At 38.6% G+C, this 16,814-nt stretch overlaps 1 protein-coding gene across 4 annotated transcripts in view; it reads right to left on the reverse strand.

Moving 5' to 3' along the window:
• PPP2R5E (protein phosphatase 2 regulatory subunit B'epsilon) overlaps positions 1 to 16,814 on the reverse strand; it is a 66,442-nt gene that overhangs the window by 12,684 nt on the left and 36,944 nt on the right. For all 4 annotated transcript variants that reach the window (XM_063440165.1, XM_063440163.1, XM_063440162.1 and 1 more), the window contains exons 4-6: positions 9,498 to 9,599; positions 7,959 to 8,051; positions 457 to 587 (exon numbers count right to left, since the gene is read on the reverse strand). In XM_063440165.1, coding sequence (XP_063296235.1) covers positions 457 to 587; positions 7,959 to 8,051; positions 9,498 to 9,599 — 326 coding nt within the window. The remainder of the gene's footprint in view (positions 1 to 456; positions 588 to 7,958; positions 8,052 to 9,497; positions 9,600 to 16,814) is intronic.

The following is a 16,814-nucleotide window of genomic DNA, read 5'->3' on the forward strand; positions in this document are numbered from 1 at the left end:
AATTATTTTTTCCTACAACAAGTTCATGAAAAAGCAGAATCATGGGCAGTTAACCAGCAGAAGCAGTTGAAAGCTTTATTGAGCTGAAAATGTTCCCCGTTGCCAGTAGTCCCCACTTTGAGCTGCCATATCGACCAAAGACCACCAATCCCCACCTGTCAAGTCACTAGCAGCCATAACGCCACAGCCCAGAGACTATTGATAAACTCAACAAAACTGGCATGTCAGTGGGTTTTAATCCCCAGGGAGGAGAACATGTGGTGGCTTGATTGGCTGATCAATGCCCTGCAGGGCACCCACTGCATGTACTGCACACTTATGTAATAATGCTGGGTAACTGCCCATCAGCAAACCAGCCATAAATTCCCATCTTTCATTAGAAGGTTCAACCGCAATCCCTTCAAACTTAACCACAGGCTACTGCTACTTAATTTATCATAAACAGCGTGCACTTACCGTAGAAAAATATTGTTAATCTGTTTTCGAATAAATGCTCTAAGTCCAAGAAACTTTCCATAAATTCTGTGCAAGACTGTTTTTAAATAGTCTCTTTCACGGGGGTCTTCACTGTCAAATAGCTCTAAAAGCTATGGAGAAAAGGGGAAAAATTAAATTACTTCAATCAGAACAAAAAAAATATATATATGACTCCATAATACAGAATGCAATAGTTTGCAATGAGTTTCTTTATTTATACTCTGAATGTTTGAAAGGATTCGGTATTAAGACTTTAGCAGCGTTTGGGTGCCCCTAATCTAATAGAGAGATACCACGTAGCACACCACAGCTAGAGGGATATTTTGATAATGCTTCACCTCACAAACATCTGGAGCAACATAATAAATCGAATGAATATCTGGAGCAACATAATAAACCGAATGAATATCTGGAGCAACATAATAAACCGAATGAATATCTGGAGCAACATAATAAACCGAATGAATATCTGGAGCAACATAATAAACCGAATGAATATCTGGAGCAACATAATAAACCGAATGAATATCTGGAGCAACATAATAAACCGAATGAATATCTGGAGCAACATAATAAACCGAATGAATATCTGGAGCAACATAATAAACCGAATGAATATCTGGAGCAACATAATAAACCGAATGAATATCTGGAGCAACAGTATAATGCAACGAATATCTGGAGCAATGTGATTATAAATAATATTAGACAGCCTCTGGTGGTGCATTATAATAATACTGTGATGTTATTTAGACGCCAACGTGTATTAAATGTTCTCTTGTGCAACATATTGCCAAAGTTCATTGAGATGTTCTGCCAATGATCACGAGGATTACTCAAATCCCGTTTCTAGAGCAAGACAGAAAACTGCAATGTTTTCAAGATAATTCAAAGCGTGACAATCAGCGATACACAGTGAGCTGCTTCAATAGGAGTTACTCAAAAATGTGATCAAATTCGGATAGGATAGCAGCCTTCGATGGCAAATATTAACACTAAAAGGGCGTTTGCAGATACGTTTATGGTCAGACGATTGTAAATACCCTCTTTTGGCACAGAGTTGAGAAGGTTTCTGACTCCTGCTTCTAATGAATGCAATGAAAGGCTAAATTTCAGAGTGAACATGGCAGAGAGTCCCCTCCTCCGGACACGGACTTGGCTATGAAACCAGGAGACTCCTCATATTAGCAAGGTCCCTGAATAGAAACCTGGAGAGAGCAAATACAGGGCCCGACCCAGTAATGCAGAGACCAAAAACAACAAAGCTAAATCCACGTGTTGCCTTACACCATATGGAAAAGGAATTCAACAAGAAATTCTGTTAAGTACTTCAAAGGACGAACAAAAAGGACAAATAAAAAGCTGCAGAAATAAAGAAAGAAAAAAATACCAGAAGTCACACTTTGTTTTCTTTACTTAACGGAACACTATAGTATCAAAAATACAAACATGTATTCCTGAGACTGTAGTGCTATTATAACCTTTCAAAAGGTATTTTACTTTCCTTTTTCACAGCGCCGCGGCTGGCCCAGCCTCATCTCAACTCCGTGGCGGAGATCAAATTAGATGATCTCAGTCAATTCAATGCTTTCACATAGGAAAGCATTGGGAGGCCACTGTGTGTGTGTGTATTTATAATAAATATTTATTCATATCACTGCCCTGCACAATTCTGCTGGATCCTACAGAGAAAGCCCACAAGTTCTTCCCAGCTACAATAAAGTGTGTCTTAAAGTGGAATGGTCACTTCCAAGAATTTTCGATATTAGGTTTACGTATCCACTATATTAAATAGGTGTTCATGAAGAGTAGAAATTTACACCTCTTTTATTCGGTAACTTGGCGCCTCAATCTTATCTACCAGTCCATCATGGTTATAAGCTCTGTCCTTTGCACCTCACAGTCAGCACAGAAGAGGAGAAATTAAACAATATATCTATTTCTCCTCTTCATTTCCATTGTATGCCACCGCTGTGTCTGGACAGAATTGGATTGTGATGGCATTTGCTAAATTGTTAATTTAAATATTAAGACAGAATGAAGCATCAGATGGGAGAAGAAGAAGAAAAAAATATAAATAAAAAAGATTTGACAGAAGTTATAGGTGATTTTAATGGTTTTATTCAATGCAATATCCGGAGAGGCAATGCTTTCCCTTTAAGGTCTAATCACGATTTATCACTGATCAAAGTAAAAGATTTGCTAGACGTCAGTTTGACCCATGGATTATTGGAGGCTTGTGATGCTGCCCGACACTTTGTGGGTCATTCCATAAGTGATTAGCAATGTATTATATATTCAGTAACAGTGTTTTAACATGTGGTAGAACATCAAGTGTGCCACATTGGGAGGATAGAAGCAGCACTGAGAAAAATGCAAGACACCTTAAAGGGACACTATATTCACCAGAACAACTACAGCTTATTGTATTTGTTCTGGTGAGAAAAATCGTTCCCTTAAGACTGTTTGCTGTAAACACTGTCTTTTCAGAGAAAAGTCTAGGGATACCTCCACTGGCCACTCCTCAGATGGCTACTAGAGGTGCTTCCTGATGCAGTGCTGCATGCTGCAGTACTGCCATTCAGTGTCTCCACCCTCTGAATGGAGACACTGAACTTTCCTTATGGAAATGCATTGATTCAATGGAACTCTATGAAGAGATGCTGACTGGCCAGGGTGGCATTTGGCTCCGCCTCCTCGGTACACCTCCTAGGTTGAGATCATCAGAATTGACAGTCTCGGCTAATCGAAAGCTTTCCTATGGGAAAGCATTGTGATTGGTGGAGATCATCACTTCTGATGGGCGGAGATCACCAGTAGACTGGCATAAAGGTAAGATTTTACTATATTTAGGGAGCAAGGGGGGACCAATGGGGTAGATAGATAGTGTTAAGGTAATTTTACTTCCAGGATGATCTGATGATATGATGAAAAGGGTGTTTGCTAGCTCATGGTAGTAAATATGTTTTTAAATTGCAGTCAGTCTGTCCTGTGGCACAGGAAAAAACTAAATAAAACAGTCAATTAAGAAGTTTTCTCCGGTTATAGACAAGTTTGATTGGTGGAAGAGTAAGAAGAGATCATTCGAGTGTGCTGCCTTAGGGAGGTGTACAGAGGTAGCAGCCATTGTAAACTAGAGGCAGAACATGACTAAAAAAATCATGAATATTTAAAGAATGTGGAATGTTTGACAGATTGCTCAAAATGTCTCTTTGTTAAAAAAATAAATCATTGACTAACAATGTTGAGACAATAAGCAGAGCAACCTTTTAGAACGAGAGAGAATCCAGCTATGTTTTCAAATGTCTTATCAATATTTAAAATCACATTGAAAACATTGCGAGGGGATTTAGATTGCGTCTTACACAGGTTTCTCCATGCCTCCTGGATTAACTGAATACAAAAGGTAGAGTATACAGTCCTGCACAGAGTGGTAAAATTATTAAAAGACCACTATCCAGCTTAATGAATTGGTATCGGTGCAGAGGTCGTGTCACTTTAACACTTCATGATATTTTGTATAAAGTACACAGCTTATCTTGAAGAGGGTTAAACATGCCTCTAGTAGCCGTCATACTGACTGCCACTAAAAGGTGCTTCCTCTGCACCGAGTACAATTTAAATCACATTACTCGGAAACTTAATGCGCCTTTCCAATGACAATGAGAGGTGAGCAGCCCGAGGGAGTCTAAGAATTTTGACTTTATTAATTTGTATTGCTCTATAGTGCTCCTTTCACAAATCAATGGGGGCCACCCTACTGTGGAATTGTACTCGCAGCCACTTACACACCTGGGCAGCTAAAATGCTAATTAATTTTCCAAGTCTAGCAGACTTTCTTTAACCCCTTAAGGAGACATGGCATGTGTGACATGTCATGATTCCCTTATATTCCAGAAGTTTGGTCCTTAAGGGGTTAAAAAATGTTTTAATATTGTAATGCTCATAAAATACTTAACCATTTAAAAAAAATATTAAGTTCTGTATAATGATATACATAGCCTGGTCATTATGCAAAGGGTACATTAGCACGGTTACTATTAATACTACAGTAAGGAATACCACATTCACAGATATAGCACAAGTCAGTTGTGCTCACTAGATGGCGATAAAGTTCATGTCTATAGATGAAGACTAGGCTCAAACAAGCTGAATGGATGTTGGAGGCTCCAGGAAGTGGGATTTCCTAGAAGGGATAGTTAATAACTTGGGAGTCAGGATATCCTAATACACGGTCACTACTAATAACCACAGACTAGCAACCTGCACTCTGAGAACTTGCAAATATAAAATGACTACTTTGTAAAAGATGATCTTTTGTTTTTACAGCTGAAAGTCAAGACAAAAGCAATTTAGCAAAAAATGTCAGTCCGTCACACCTCAAAGCCGTTTGAAATACTGGTACAATTATTGCTGAAACTCACCTACGGCATACAAGAGTTTACTTTTCTTGTTAGCACGCTTTGTAATTGTGGGAAATAAACGTTTCAGCGATGAACACCTCCTTGGGGTTTTAAAAATAAATCTGGACGGTTATTTATAAGATGTTGGCTGAAGCGTTTGCATAATGTACATGCTTATTATAGCTCACTATGTTAAGTAAAACTAGCAACTGGAGTGAGTGCTAGTCCGTTTATTCTAAATTTATTGGTTTCTTAGCAACACAATCCGTTTAGAATACATTTTCTACAAACTATATACAGCAGCAGGAACGAAGGGGAGTTTCACCTGTCCCATATTGTTCAGGGAGGCCATCAATTATTTTACACCTCGCAAGTACTTGGGAAAAAAACTAGCACTGGGAAGAAGGAGAACTTGGACTGTGGAAGGACTCTGCACAGGGTTTTCTAATAAGCAGAGAGGTGCTCAGCTGGCATTAAAACCAATGAAAAATGTGGTACCCACTCACGTTACCACCTACTAGACCATAATTACTTACCTCTGAGGACCAGTTTTACAAGCAGGAAAGAGGGAAGCGGGAAGAGATTTGCCAATAACCAAACAACTAAGCTGTCAAACTGGAATTCAATTGGGGAGTGAAGACATATCACAGCTATTTCACGACACATCAAACGCAAGGAACCAGTTAAAGCAGACCTGTGAGTTTGGAGTGCTTAATCAGATTGCATCTTCATGGAGAATTGCCTCTCTGCTAGGTGTATATCCACACAGAAAGAACCAGATACATGTATTTTTCCCCTGCTCTGTTTTGAGGGGGAGGGAGGGGGGAGAGGGGAGGCAGCAAAAAAGGCAGAGAATCTAGCGGATTGTGCAAATAAATACTAATCACTGCGGTCTTACATAGATTTTAAACAGAACAGGCTTTGCATGTGGGCGTATTGGTAGCATGCAGAAAATGCACACACGCGTACAGATCTCCCCGTGAAAGTTTTAAGACAACCAGGAATGGCTGAAGGCTTTTTGCCAGTTCCTGGTTTAAAAATGAATAATTAACCCATCTTTTTGAAGAAAGGAAGCTGCTTTGCCTATGTTTGCCATTATATTTGGGAATTGGTAGAACTTCAATGGGCTGGCTGATTTTACTTAAAGGACAGCTGTCATCTCAAAACTATTTTTAATATATAACAATCCGTTCATCAAGATTAAAAGGAAATTATTTTATTTTTATTTTTTTAAATGCAAAACTTTATATGACAGCATCCTTCCGCCATAAAGATACACCTTGGGGGAGACAGGGTTTGAAAACCAAGTTAGTCTCTATGGTCCTCCTGGCTTCATTCTCTCCACAGAAGCAGGGCAGACCATAGAGACTAACGGACTGTTTTCAAATACTGTCTGACACAAGGATCCCATCATATACTAAAGGTAGAGGATGGGTTTGTCGCTTCAAACTATTTATTTCCTTTCAAAACTTGATTAAAGAATTACTATATTAAAAATAGCGCAACATCATTCTCAATGGGCAAGTCTCCAAGAAAATCCAAATGCAGTCCCACTGATTAATTGTGCAGGTTAACAAAGTAAAGCAAAAAAGTCTCAAGAATGAACACACACACACAAAAGGACAGGGGGAAGCGTTTCCAAGTTTTAGTAAATAAGTTCCCAGAGAAACAAAGCAGGTTAGAGCAATCCGCGATGCATGAAGAATGCTGGGAAATGTTCTAATAGTGTTGCAGATGATGGAAGACACACATAGCCTTGGGAAATGCAAGCATATACTTTAATTACATAGATGTACCTGTTGACATAATGTTCTTTTGAAAAATATAATGGTTGGGTTGGTCACATCACCACAACAACTATGAGTTCTGTCTTGGTTGGAGTCCCCCAAGGCTACCGCCATCAGACTCTCCCCTAGTCTTCAATCATTTAAGAATTGCCTTAAAACCATCTCTTTAGGAAAGCTTATGGCCTCCCAGAGTAACCTCTACCTCACATACCTGTCTCTTGCTCTCTCCTAAAGGGCAGCACTCTACTCTCTCCTCCAGCTCTGCTTCACTCCCACCTTATTTGATTGCTACCTCCTGTCCTATTGTGTTTTATACCCCACCTCCTATAGACTGTAAGCTCGTTTGAGCAGGGTCCTCTTCAACCTATCGTTCCTGTAATTTTTCTTGTAATTGTCCGATTTATAGTTAAATCCCCTTCTTAATATTGTAAAGCGCTACGGAATCTGTTGGCGCTATATAAATGGCAATAATAATAATAATCACCAACAACCATCAAGCAAACTGAAACAGACTGCAGATTTCCAGACAAATTGACTTTATACAGAAAATAATCGGAAATTGCACATAGTTATCATGTACATAATAAGGTTAGACATGTAATGTAATATTAGACCTGTGCATTCTGTTTCAAATGAATTGCAAACTGTCCGAATTATTGGGCAATCAGCGGCTGGTCCAAATTCTGTAACCAATGCCTAATATGTATGTATCATGAAAGAACTGAAGAGGACAATGGATGACCAGTGTAATTTCATGAATAATTTGTGTGTTTCAACCATGGTGCGCAAAAATATAAATAAATAAAATATTGATGAGAAAATGTATTTTTTTTTTTTTTTAATTCATTTTCAGGGAACAGCCACTAAATGTTTATTTTATTTACATGTAATGTGTAAATATAGATATTTTACATCTCTTTTTCCACTCTATTGGTTACTTCTCACTTGATTTATTAACCAACGGGGGTGTAGCGTAGGGGTAGGGGGAGAGGGAGTACACAAACTGGCCCATTTTCCTGGCTTTTGGTTCGTTCACATCATTCTTCCTGAAATGTTTGTATGGACAAAATTTGGATGAGCTGAAATGCCACAATAATGAAATTTGGTTTGCCGGAGCAAAAATAAATTAAACATTCATTTCTGGACAATTCGATTCAGTGGAGCTGAATTCCTACACCGTGTACTAGTGTTATTGTCAAGAACAAAATTAAGTGTTTTATTTTAAAACCGTGATTGTGGAATACAAATTTTACAGTTTGTACAGATGACAACTTTAGAAGAATGAACTTACCTGTAATACAAATTTTTGATCTATGTACTTTTTGGCAATGCTGGGTTGAAATTCTTGGCTTTCCAAAAATCGTATGAAAAATTCATATACAAGCTGAAAGAAACAGATGGGGGAGAACATCTATCTTTATCCTGTGGACACTTGTAAAAGGCAAAGCAACTGAAAGTATATTAAAAATGATAACATTATGATATCATTGACAATAAGGCAAAGAACACTGAGTGGGGAAAGAACATCACAAATCACCGCAAACAAATTCCTAGAGAAAAGGCTAGTTTAGATATTTGGTAATTTTGGCCCCGAGGGGACAACACATTTTGCACGATTTTGGCTTGTGTTGTATGGTTAAAGGAACATTGTCTGAGATCATCATGATACGAGTTTGTATTCCCAACGCTACAATCTAATGCTACCCCTGTCTTAGCAGGACTGGACCCAGGAAGTCCCTCTAGCGGCTGTCCGAATGACAGCGACTAGAGAGGAGCTAAGGCAGCAGTGTTTACACTGCGCTACCTGTAGGGACATGATCTAAACACCAGAACCAATACGCTAACTTCTAGTGGTTCTGGTGCCCACAGTGTCCCTTTAAATAATAGTTGTGGAAAAACTACAGACCAATGTGCAAGAACGCAGTTTTGCAATTTTATAAGTGTTTTTCAATCTCTAGAGCAAAACAGACTGTGGGTATCCCACAAAAATAAAAAAGTTTAGTATTACGGAACTAAATCAAATTAACTTTTTCATTGCTACTGCAACCAAGGCACCTCCAATAGTGCTGCAAAAGCATATAAAAACAGCAACACACATTGTCTACATGTTCATACATTTAACTTAGAGTCTGCTAAATAGACAATTAGAAAACACCAACAACTTTGGAGATTTGGGCATGATGACCACATAAAGAGAAAAGAAAAACAAACAATTTAATAATTTTACCAAGCACGTCAGCTCGCTGGATTCCCCCACATATCGAATGTTTCACCAAGTTTTGAGGGTGTTGTGATGAGGTTTGCATTAGTCACCCGGGCTTGGTGATCTTTTACCAAGGTATAGCAAACTAAAACCATGGCATATTGTTACACAATGTAATCAGGTTCAGCTAAAAGTAAATGTTTAGGATGCAATAACAGTGTATAAAGGAGCAATTGGTGCAGAGCAGGACTAACCCTGCAGCCACGTGGGGCCAAGAGGTTGTAGATGATGGGGTTTGCTTGGCCTAATTAACCATTCCTATATGAAGAATGAACGAATAAGGGGTGACATGGTTAACGTGCCCATTGGGATATTTCATTTCTGTGTTTGGGAATAAAACGGATTTAAGGTAAGGAAGCATAACCCATATACCAAGTTCCACAACATGCAATTACTCAACTTCCTTTCTTATTTTTCACCTTGTAGCCAGTCTCTTTAAAAGGACATCGTTTTATGAATAATGGCATTCATACAGTGCGATGCCATGGCTACAGGAAGCATACTACATACAATAACGTAGTTAATTCATTCATTCATAGATACTAGACCGTAAACAAATTCCATTACCTGTAAATGTGGCCATGAAGCCTCAAGCGTGGGTTCATCTTCCTCTGGGTCAAACTCGTTGCTGTCACTAGGTGGGAGAGTTCTAAATATATTGCACGAGACCTTGAATTAAAAGAAAAAGAAAAAGAAAGAAAAAAAAAAAAAGGATAAAAACAGTGTGAGCAAAATCCTGACAAACAGAATCTTTTCTAGGTATAAAATGGAATGACAAATCCAGAAGGGATGCCACCATTGAAGCAGTGGTTATGGTGCTTGGATTGTCGCTTTAATCATAACTTTAATATCATCTAGAAATTAACTACAAGCTTTCAACGAGGGGATATTGCCAACTCACACTAACTCAGATGCATCAGAAAACAGGACACCATAAAGCGGTAAAGCATTGAGCATAATGTATAACTTTACACTTCGGTTTCATCTTAAGATTTAAAAATATTAAAACACATTTGCAATTTTTGTTACAACTTTTTCTTACGTTTCCAATATGTTGTATTTACAATGCCACATCGAGTGTTCTGAAAATTCTCTTTATGGTGTTTAAAATTGGCCGTTTATGATCTGATAAAATTAGAATGATACATCTGCCCTCTATCACATAAAATGAAACTAAACCGGCTATTTACTAAACTGAGCATTCACAGTGTATTCAAGGTGAATTTCAAATGTCAAAAAAAAAAAAATAATCTGGAAAAAGGTTAGCAATGCTTTCGGTTTTGCTACTCTAGCCATAAATCTGAAATGCACCTTGAATTCTCACTTTAGGGAGTAATCCAGGATGTGAAAGAGAGCGGTATTAATTTGCACCCATACTATGGCAAATAAACTAAACCATTTTCTGCAGTGAAAAGCCCAAAATGACTTCAGCAGCTGAAATGCACATACACATCTAGAGAAAGCACATGGGTTTCCGCTAAACTACAGGAGTTATCTGGGGGGTCACCTGGGGACACGGCTTTCAGTTAACCCCCTTAAATCCTCTTAATTTATAATTTCAAGATATAATCAAGCTGCCTCCTATTACAGGCTCATTTTTAAGTAATTTCAAATTTTCTAAATTTCTAAATTTCTAAATATACATTATATTCCCTTTATGTCCTCCAAAGAAAACCTCTATGTCACTGCTCTTTAATTTATACATATACCTTCTCAGATATCACACAGGATGAATACAAGCCTGCAACCCAGTTTACGAGTAGAGGGGAAAGTCGAATTTTCCCACACACAATAAAAGCAGTGCTTCTGGTGTTTACAGATGCAAAGGATTTATAAATTGACAAATATAGAAATATAAATCCTGCAACAATATTTTCCAATACGTATCTCCAAGCACTATATTATTGTCTAAGACACTGCTGACACTAGAAAATTATGCAGTCCCTCTCGTGCTATGGTTGAACTCCTGGATTTTAGCCTTGGCATGGTTGCAACACAGGTTACGGAGATTGATTTTCCATATTTATTTAACAAGTGGTAGTTTGGCACATCTCAAGCAAACGTGCAGTATATGAGCTGCAGGAGATATAGAGAAATCGCTCATAAGTTATAGAAGGATTGGTAATTAACTAAAAGTTAATTTGTCACTCTGCCTGTAAGCAAGCCATGTCTGCATTTGCCATCAGAAAGTGGTCGGCCGGCAGGCTCATAAAAAGCATGTGCGTACGGGTGGTCGGTTGGCCGGCCAGCTCAGGAAGAGCGTAGGCAGCCTTGCGAGTGAGAGCGTTGGCGTGTGCACAGACAGGAGGCTCCTGGAGATTTGAGGCAGACTGACAGGCGCGTGAGGGAGCTGTAACAACCTCCCTGCCCTCCAGTGAAGCCGGTATATGAAGTCATTCCAGGCCCCGGCATCACTAAACAGCGCTCTATGGAGCAGTACAGGGAGCCCCAATGGACCACAGGGAATGCTGAACCCAGATAGGGAGGCTGGGTAGTCACATGAATGTGTGTGATTATTGCAGTAATTGTGTGTGTTTGTGTGCGTCAGTGAGTGTATCCATGCGCGTCAGTGAGTGAGTGCGTCAGTGAGTTAGTCTATTTAGATGACTGATCCCCCTCCAATCACATGGGAAAGGTTTTTACCTTTTTCACCCACGCTGTACTAATCTCGCCGCAGCTGGCCATGCCTCCATGACTGCGATCATCAATCTTTATGATCTCAGCCAATCCAATGCTTCCCCGTAGGAAAGCATAGGGTGGCTATTGTGCATATGTGGCAAAACGCCATGCTGCACCAATAAGCATCTCCTCATAGAAATGCATTAATGCAGGGCGTGGAAACGCTATACGTAGGTGCTGCGCACTGTGCAGCACTGATGCAGGATGCACTCCAGAGGCCGTCTGAGTGACTGTCACTAGAAGTGTTACAAGGCAGCAATGTAAATCCTTTACACTGAAAAGTGTGCAGGGACAGATTATAGACTTGAGAACAACTACATTAAGCAGTAGTGGTTCTGGTGACTATAGTGTCCCTTTAAGAATTGTATTTTTGACATTGAAAAACCTGGCTCCTAGATTCTAAGCAAATTTGTCAAGCCCTGATATACACACAAATACAGCTGGGGTTAATGTGGTTTAAAATCGGAGTATAAGAGCAAGGCACTGCGCAAAAGCATATTCTAAAATTGCTTATAGCGTCAGACTGTCACCACTGTAAATAACCTTGAGAAACCGTTAACTATTTTACTTCATATCAGAGTAATCGGATAGAATTGTTGCAACAGCTTGACCACAGAATCTCCTTATTTGTTTTATATTCCCATACTCTAATAAGTATTACATAAACTAGCGACATCTGGTTCTTTTACTCAATTGACTCGAGAACAAAGCCTAACATTCTGGCATACGACTTTCATTTCCTCTTTTTCAGAAATAAAGAGAGATTCAGATAATTGAGAAGCTGAGTTGCTTGGAAAAATTGAAAGATTTGTAATAATATGTAGAAGTGAATTACGTTCAATGGGTTTTACAATTGAATCCAACACAGACAGCACAAAACGTGTATAAAACGTGTTTTCAAAGTAAGCATGCCGGCTGTCCAATGTGCACGACACAAACAAAATACGGTAAACCAAATAAAATACAGCAGAATCCTGGTTAAAAAAAAACAAAAAACAAATGGGATGATTTTGTTTAAAAAATTGTTACATTTAAGAAAAATAAAAATAAAATTCACACTATAATGCTGTAAATTGAGACGTGAAGCTATTAATGGGAGTTGCGCTTTGTGAATAAGAGAATTGCAAAACTGAAGTCAAAAAGTAGCACACCCACACCGCAGCTTTCGAAAACAAAAGGGGTGTGTGTGTGTGTGTGTGTGTGTGTGTATGTGTGTGTGTGTGTGTTTTAAATAGAAATGGGTACTTTTATAATTAAATTACATAATCACCCCATCTATGAAACACGGACTGCCGAGAAGGATTTATTTAGCTTATTACAGCTCACTGAAAAGCGTTGGAAACACGCAATCGCAAGCTCACAGCTCCGGCACAGATGCCTCTCAATGAGCGCCCTCTACCTGGAGGATTCCCCAGTGTCAGGGGGAGGGAGAAGAGGGATGCAGAAAAGGAATCTATAGCTTTTGCAAGAGGTTTTTCAGATATACCCCCAATGAAAAAAAAAAAATACATAATTAAATGCATGCATGTTTCTAATGGAATTATACCTATGGAGTGATTTACTTTACCTTTTTTTTGCGCAATGGAGTGTTCCTCTAATACCATGACATGATTTTATGCTACTGAAAACCTTATCTACATTTAAAATACTGGGATCATGTTGACATTTAAGTTCCAGAAACACAAACAAACCCTCTGGGGCCCTGGGTACATTTTCATTTTGTACATCAAGACCTGGTTTGGCCTGCAAATACTTGTATGTTTTATTTACGTATGTATAGAGTGGAATACATGGTAAATGTTGGCACTTTAAAGATTGAGGCAGCCATATCTTTGTTTAGGTTTACCAAATGAGGTTGTAAAGAACAAGAAATCTGACTTATTTTGTAAGCGATAGAGGAGCACCCAGCAGCATCATGCACAATATGAGTTACATTATAAAATGCCATCTAACGAACACCGCAACATCATGCACAAAATATCACCTAACAAACACAGTAACATAATGCACAAAACGAGTTACATAATAAAATACCACCTAACAAACACAGTATCATGCACAAAAAGAGTTCCATTATAAAATGCCATATAACAAACACAGTATCATGCACAAAAGGAGTTCTATTATAAAATGCCATCTAACGAACACAGCAACATCATGCACAAAATGAGTTACATAATAAAATACCACCTAACAAACACAGTATCATGCACAAAAAGAGTTCTATTATAAAATGCCATCTAACGAACACTGCAACACCATGCACAAAATGAGTTAAATTATAAAATATCACCTAACAAACAGTATTATAATGCACAAAATGAATTACATTATAAAATGCCACCTAACGAACACAGTAACTTTACAGCAGCTAAATTTCATGAATACATGGGTGGAATACCCCTGTTTAATTATAAACAGGAGGTTTTTCCTAAACCACAGTACAGGATGGAAAACTCATCAATAGTTAAAAGTCCAGGAAAGGAAATCCAGCGTCTGGAGACGGAGGGAACATGCGTCTAACATAGAAATAGAGACCAACTCAATTACAGCTAAAAGCCGACACGCTCGCATTACAGTCTCCAATCTGGACCTGAAATCCCACAAATCCCAGGCAGGCTGCTACTAGGACGTTTAACTAGGGATGCACCGAAATGAAAAATCTGGTCCGAAACCGAAAATACAGTATTCAAAAAACGAAAATGATTTTAAAATCTTTTTTCCCCCAAATAATTTTAGACTGTTTAATTAATTTAAATAATCTAATAATAAAAACTTCCCTTCTCTTTTAGTAGTCCCACCCACCCCCCTTGTCCCATAGTGTTCTTCACCCCCCCCCCCCCCATCCCAAGTGCAGTATGCCTGACTTTTCATGTTATCATTACTATCTTTCATTGTGATATATAATCACCTGAATTGTTAATGCAAGCATGTCTGTTAAACTATGCACTACCCGATAAAAATTAAATTTTACATTTTCTTTTTTTCGGCAAGTTTGACACTTTTTCGGCCGAAAATTTCAGCAGCCGAAATTTCGGTACATCCCTACGTGTGACATGCGCTATTTGTGGCTACTCAGGTAAAGAAAGGGTACAGAAGCATTACTATCTGTAAGCTAACCGCGTGCAGTACAACAAGCATGGAAATAAAATTTGGATCTGGCTAGCAAGCGGTGTGCTTTTTGTGTGCACGGCTGGGCTTTACATCACGCAGCCCTGGGAGCTGTGATGAAGACGTTAATTCAGTGTAGATCAGTGACAGCCTGGCATGAGTATAGCAGCCTGTGTTCTACAGAAACCGAGCATGTTCGTTGAATAAAGCTCTCTTGCCATATGTTTGATTATCTCAACTGTCTCTGAACAGCAGGACAACAGAGAAATAACCAGGAATGGTGGGACATCGATTTCAAGCCAGAATGGCCCTTAAAAGGCCTAAAGGTAACCATATCACTTTACGTCAATGAAGTGGTTTGGGTGCAGTGTTCCTTTAGTTGTAACCCTTTAACGTAAAGTAGTGGTTAGAAGACACCACAATCTTTGCTCTCACAGTTAACCGCCAATAGGAGCTCAGAGCTCCCAATCATGCGCTTTGTGTCCCCAAAGCTCCTCTAATCCGATTGGTGGCAAAGCTGTCAAGCACTACAATCCATATTGGCCAAAGCCCAGTTCGGCTCAACTCCTACTGAAAACAGGAGAGCTTCCGTTGGAAGCTATAAAATTTGGGCAGGGCTCACTACACAAGAAGCTGCCATCTCTAAGGCTTTGCAGCAAACGTCAAAACTTTGTTTGGATCACTTTTTTTAGGCTTTATTGCTATAATTCAGCTTTATTAAAAAGTGTGATAAGGTCATCCTGAACTGTCCCTTTAATTGCATAAAATCCTGTTTAATAAAATCCAATATAGCAAACAGTAAGTCAACATAATGTTGCAATCCATATAGATAAAGAAAATCAAGAGACGTTTCCTAAATAAACGGGTTTGTATATATGTATCTATATAGGTAACCAAATGGAATAGTGTAGATGGGTGTAGCCATAGTTTGCAACATTTAGCATTCTCTTAAAATACAATCCTTCGATCAGACATGGGATTACACTGCTGATGGCAATGCAGACCTTTCCCTTGAATTTCTCTTAAACAATGGAGTTTACTAGGGCTGCCAGTGGTTCTCTCAATTTTCCTTTTGCCTCAAATCCTGCGGTGCCATTAATTAGATCTAACCAAGACATCAAAGGATGCAGGTTGGCAGAGATGAATACAAATTAAGCCGATTTTCAGACGATATCCTTTCACCCTGCTGGAACCACACCGCTCCCTGACATTTATACTTGGCTACATACAAAAAAAAAAGCCTATGTACAAATTCAGATTTTTTTTTTTTTTTTAACATCTAATGGTTTGCTGTTAAATAATCTTATGTCAACATTACAACATAATCAAATACTATGTTGTTCTAAATTGATTAATAAATCCCTATAGAGACTATTTATTTTTTCTATTCCTACTGGTTTGTTTTTCTGCAGGTCTCCATACGTACATTGTATTAATAGTCGCACACTGCACACTGGATGTACATCTTAATAGAGATCTTGCATTTTTGTGTTAAAGGGATGTGTGCAGCATTCAGCGTCAGCAGGTGTTAATGCAGGGGTGCAGTGGTGAATGCTTTGAACAAAAGCTCAGTATGTGGGCATTTGGCACCCCAATACCTTCCCCACATTACTTAAATTGCGAACCATCAGGGAATTAATCGTTTCAGACTTTTAACATGTAAATGTATTTATAAATAATATTTAGAACTGTATATAAACTTCAGTATACATGGAGCAAACACTTAAGGTCTACATAAAATATTAAGATTTTGCACAGATATATCACATCAATGTTTAAAAATTGACCCAATAATCTGGTGTACATAAATTGTGTCAAAATATGTGGATTTGAAGTAAGAGACAGATCCTTCACTCTTTACACCCAGAATACATGAAGAGTGAAGGAAAGGGTACACTATACCAACTTAATATAATTACAAACTTGCTTCATCCTAAAGCTTCACTCTACTTTCTCTCTAAGCACTTTAATAGGAATCTCTCCATTACAAATACCAAGCCCTCATCACAACGCATCTTTCCAACCATGTCCTCCGTGACCCTGTCCTTTTTATAACCATTTACCACCAGACTCCGTTACGGACCCTATGCCATT

Source organism: Pelobates fuscus, chromosome 13 (genome assembly GCF_036172605.1).
Source record: "Pelobates fuscus isolate aPelFus1 chromosome 13, aPelFus1.pri, whole genome shotgun sequence".
NCBI classification, from domain to species: Eukaryota; Metazoa; Chordata; class Amphibia; order Anura; family Pelobatidae; genus Pelobates; species Pelobates fuscus.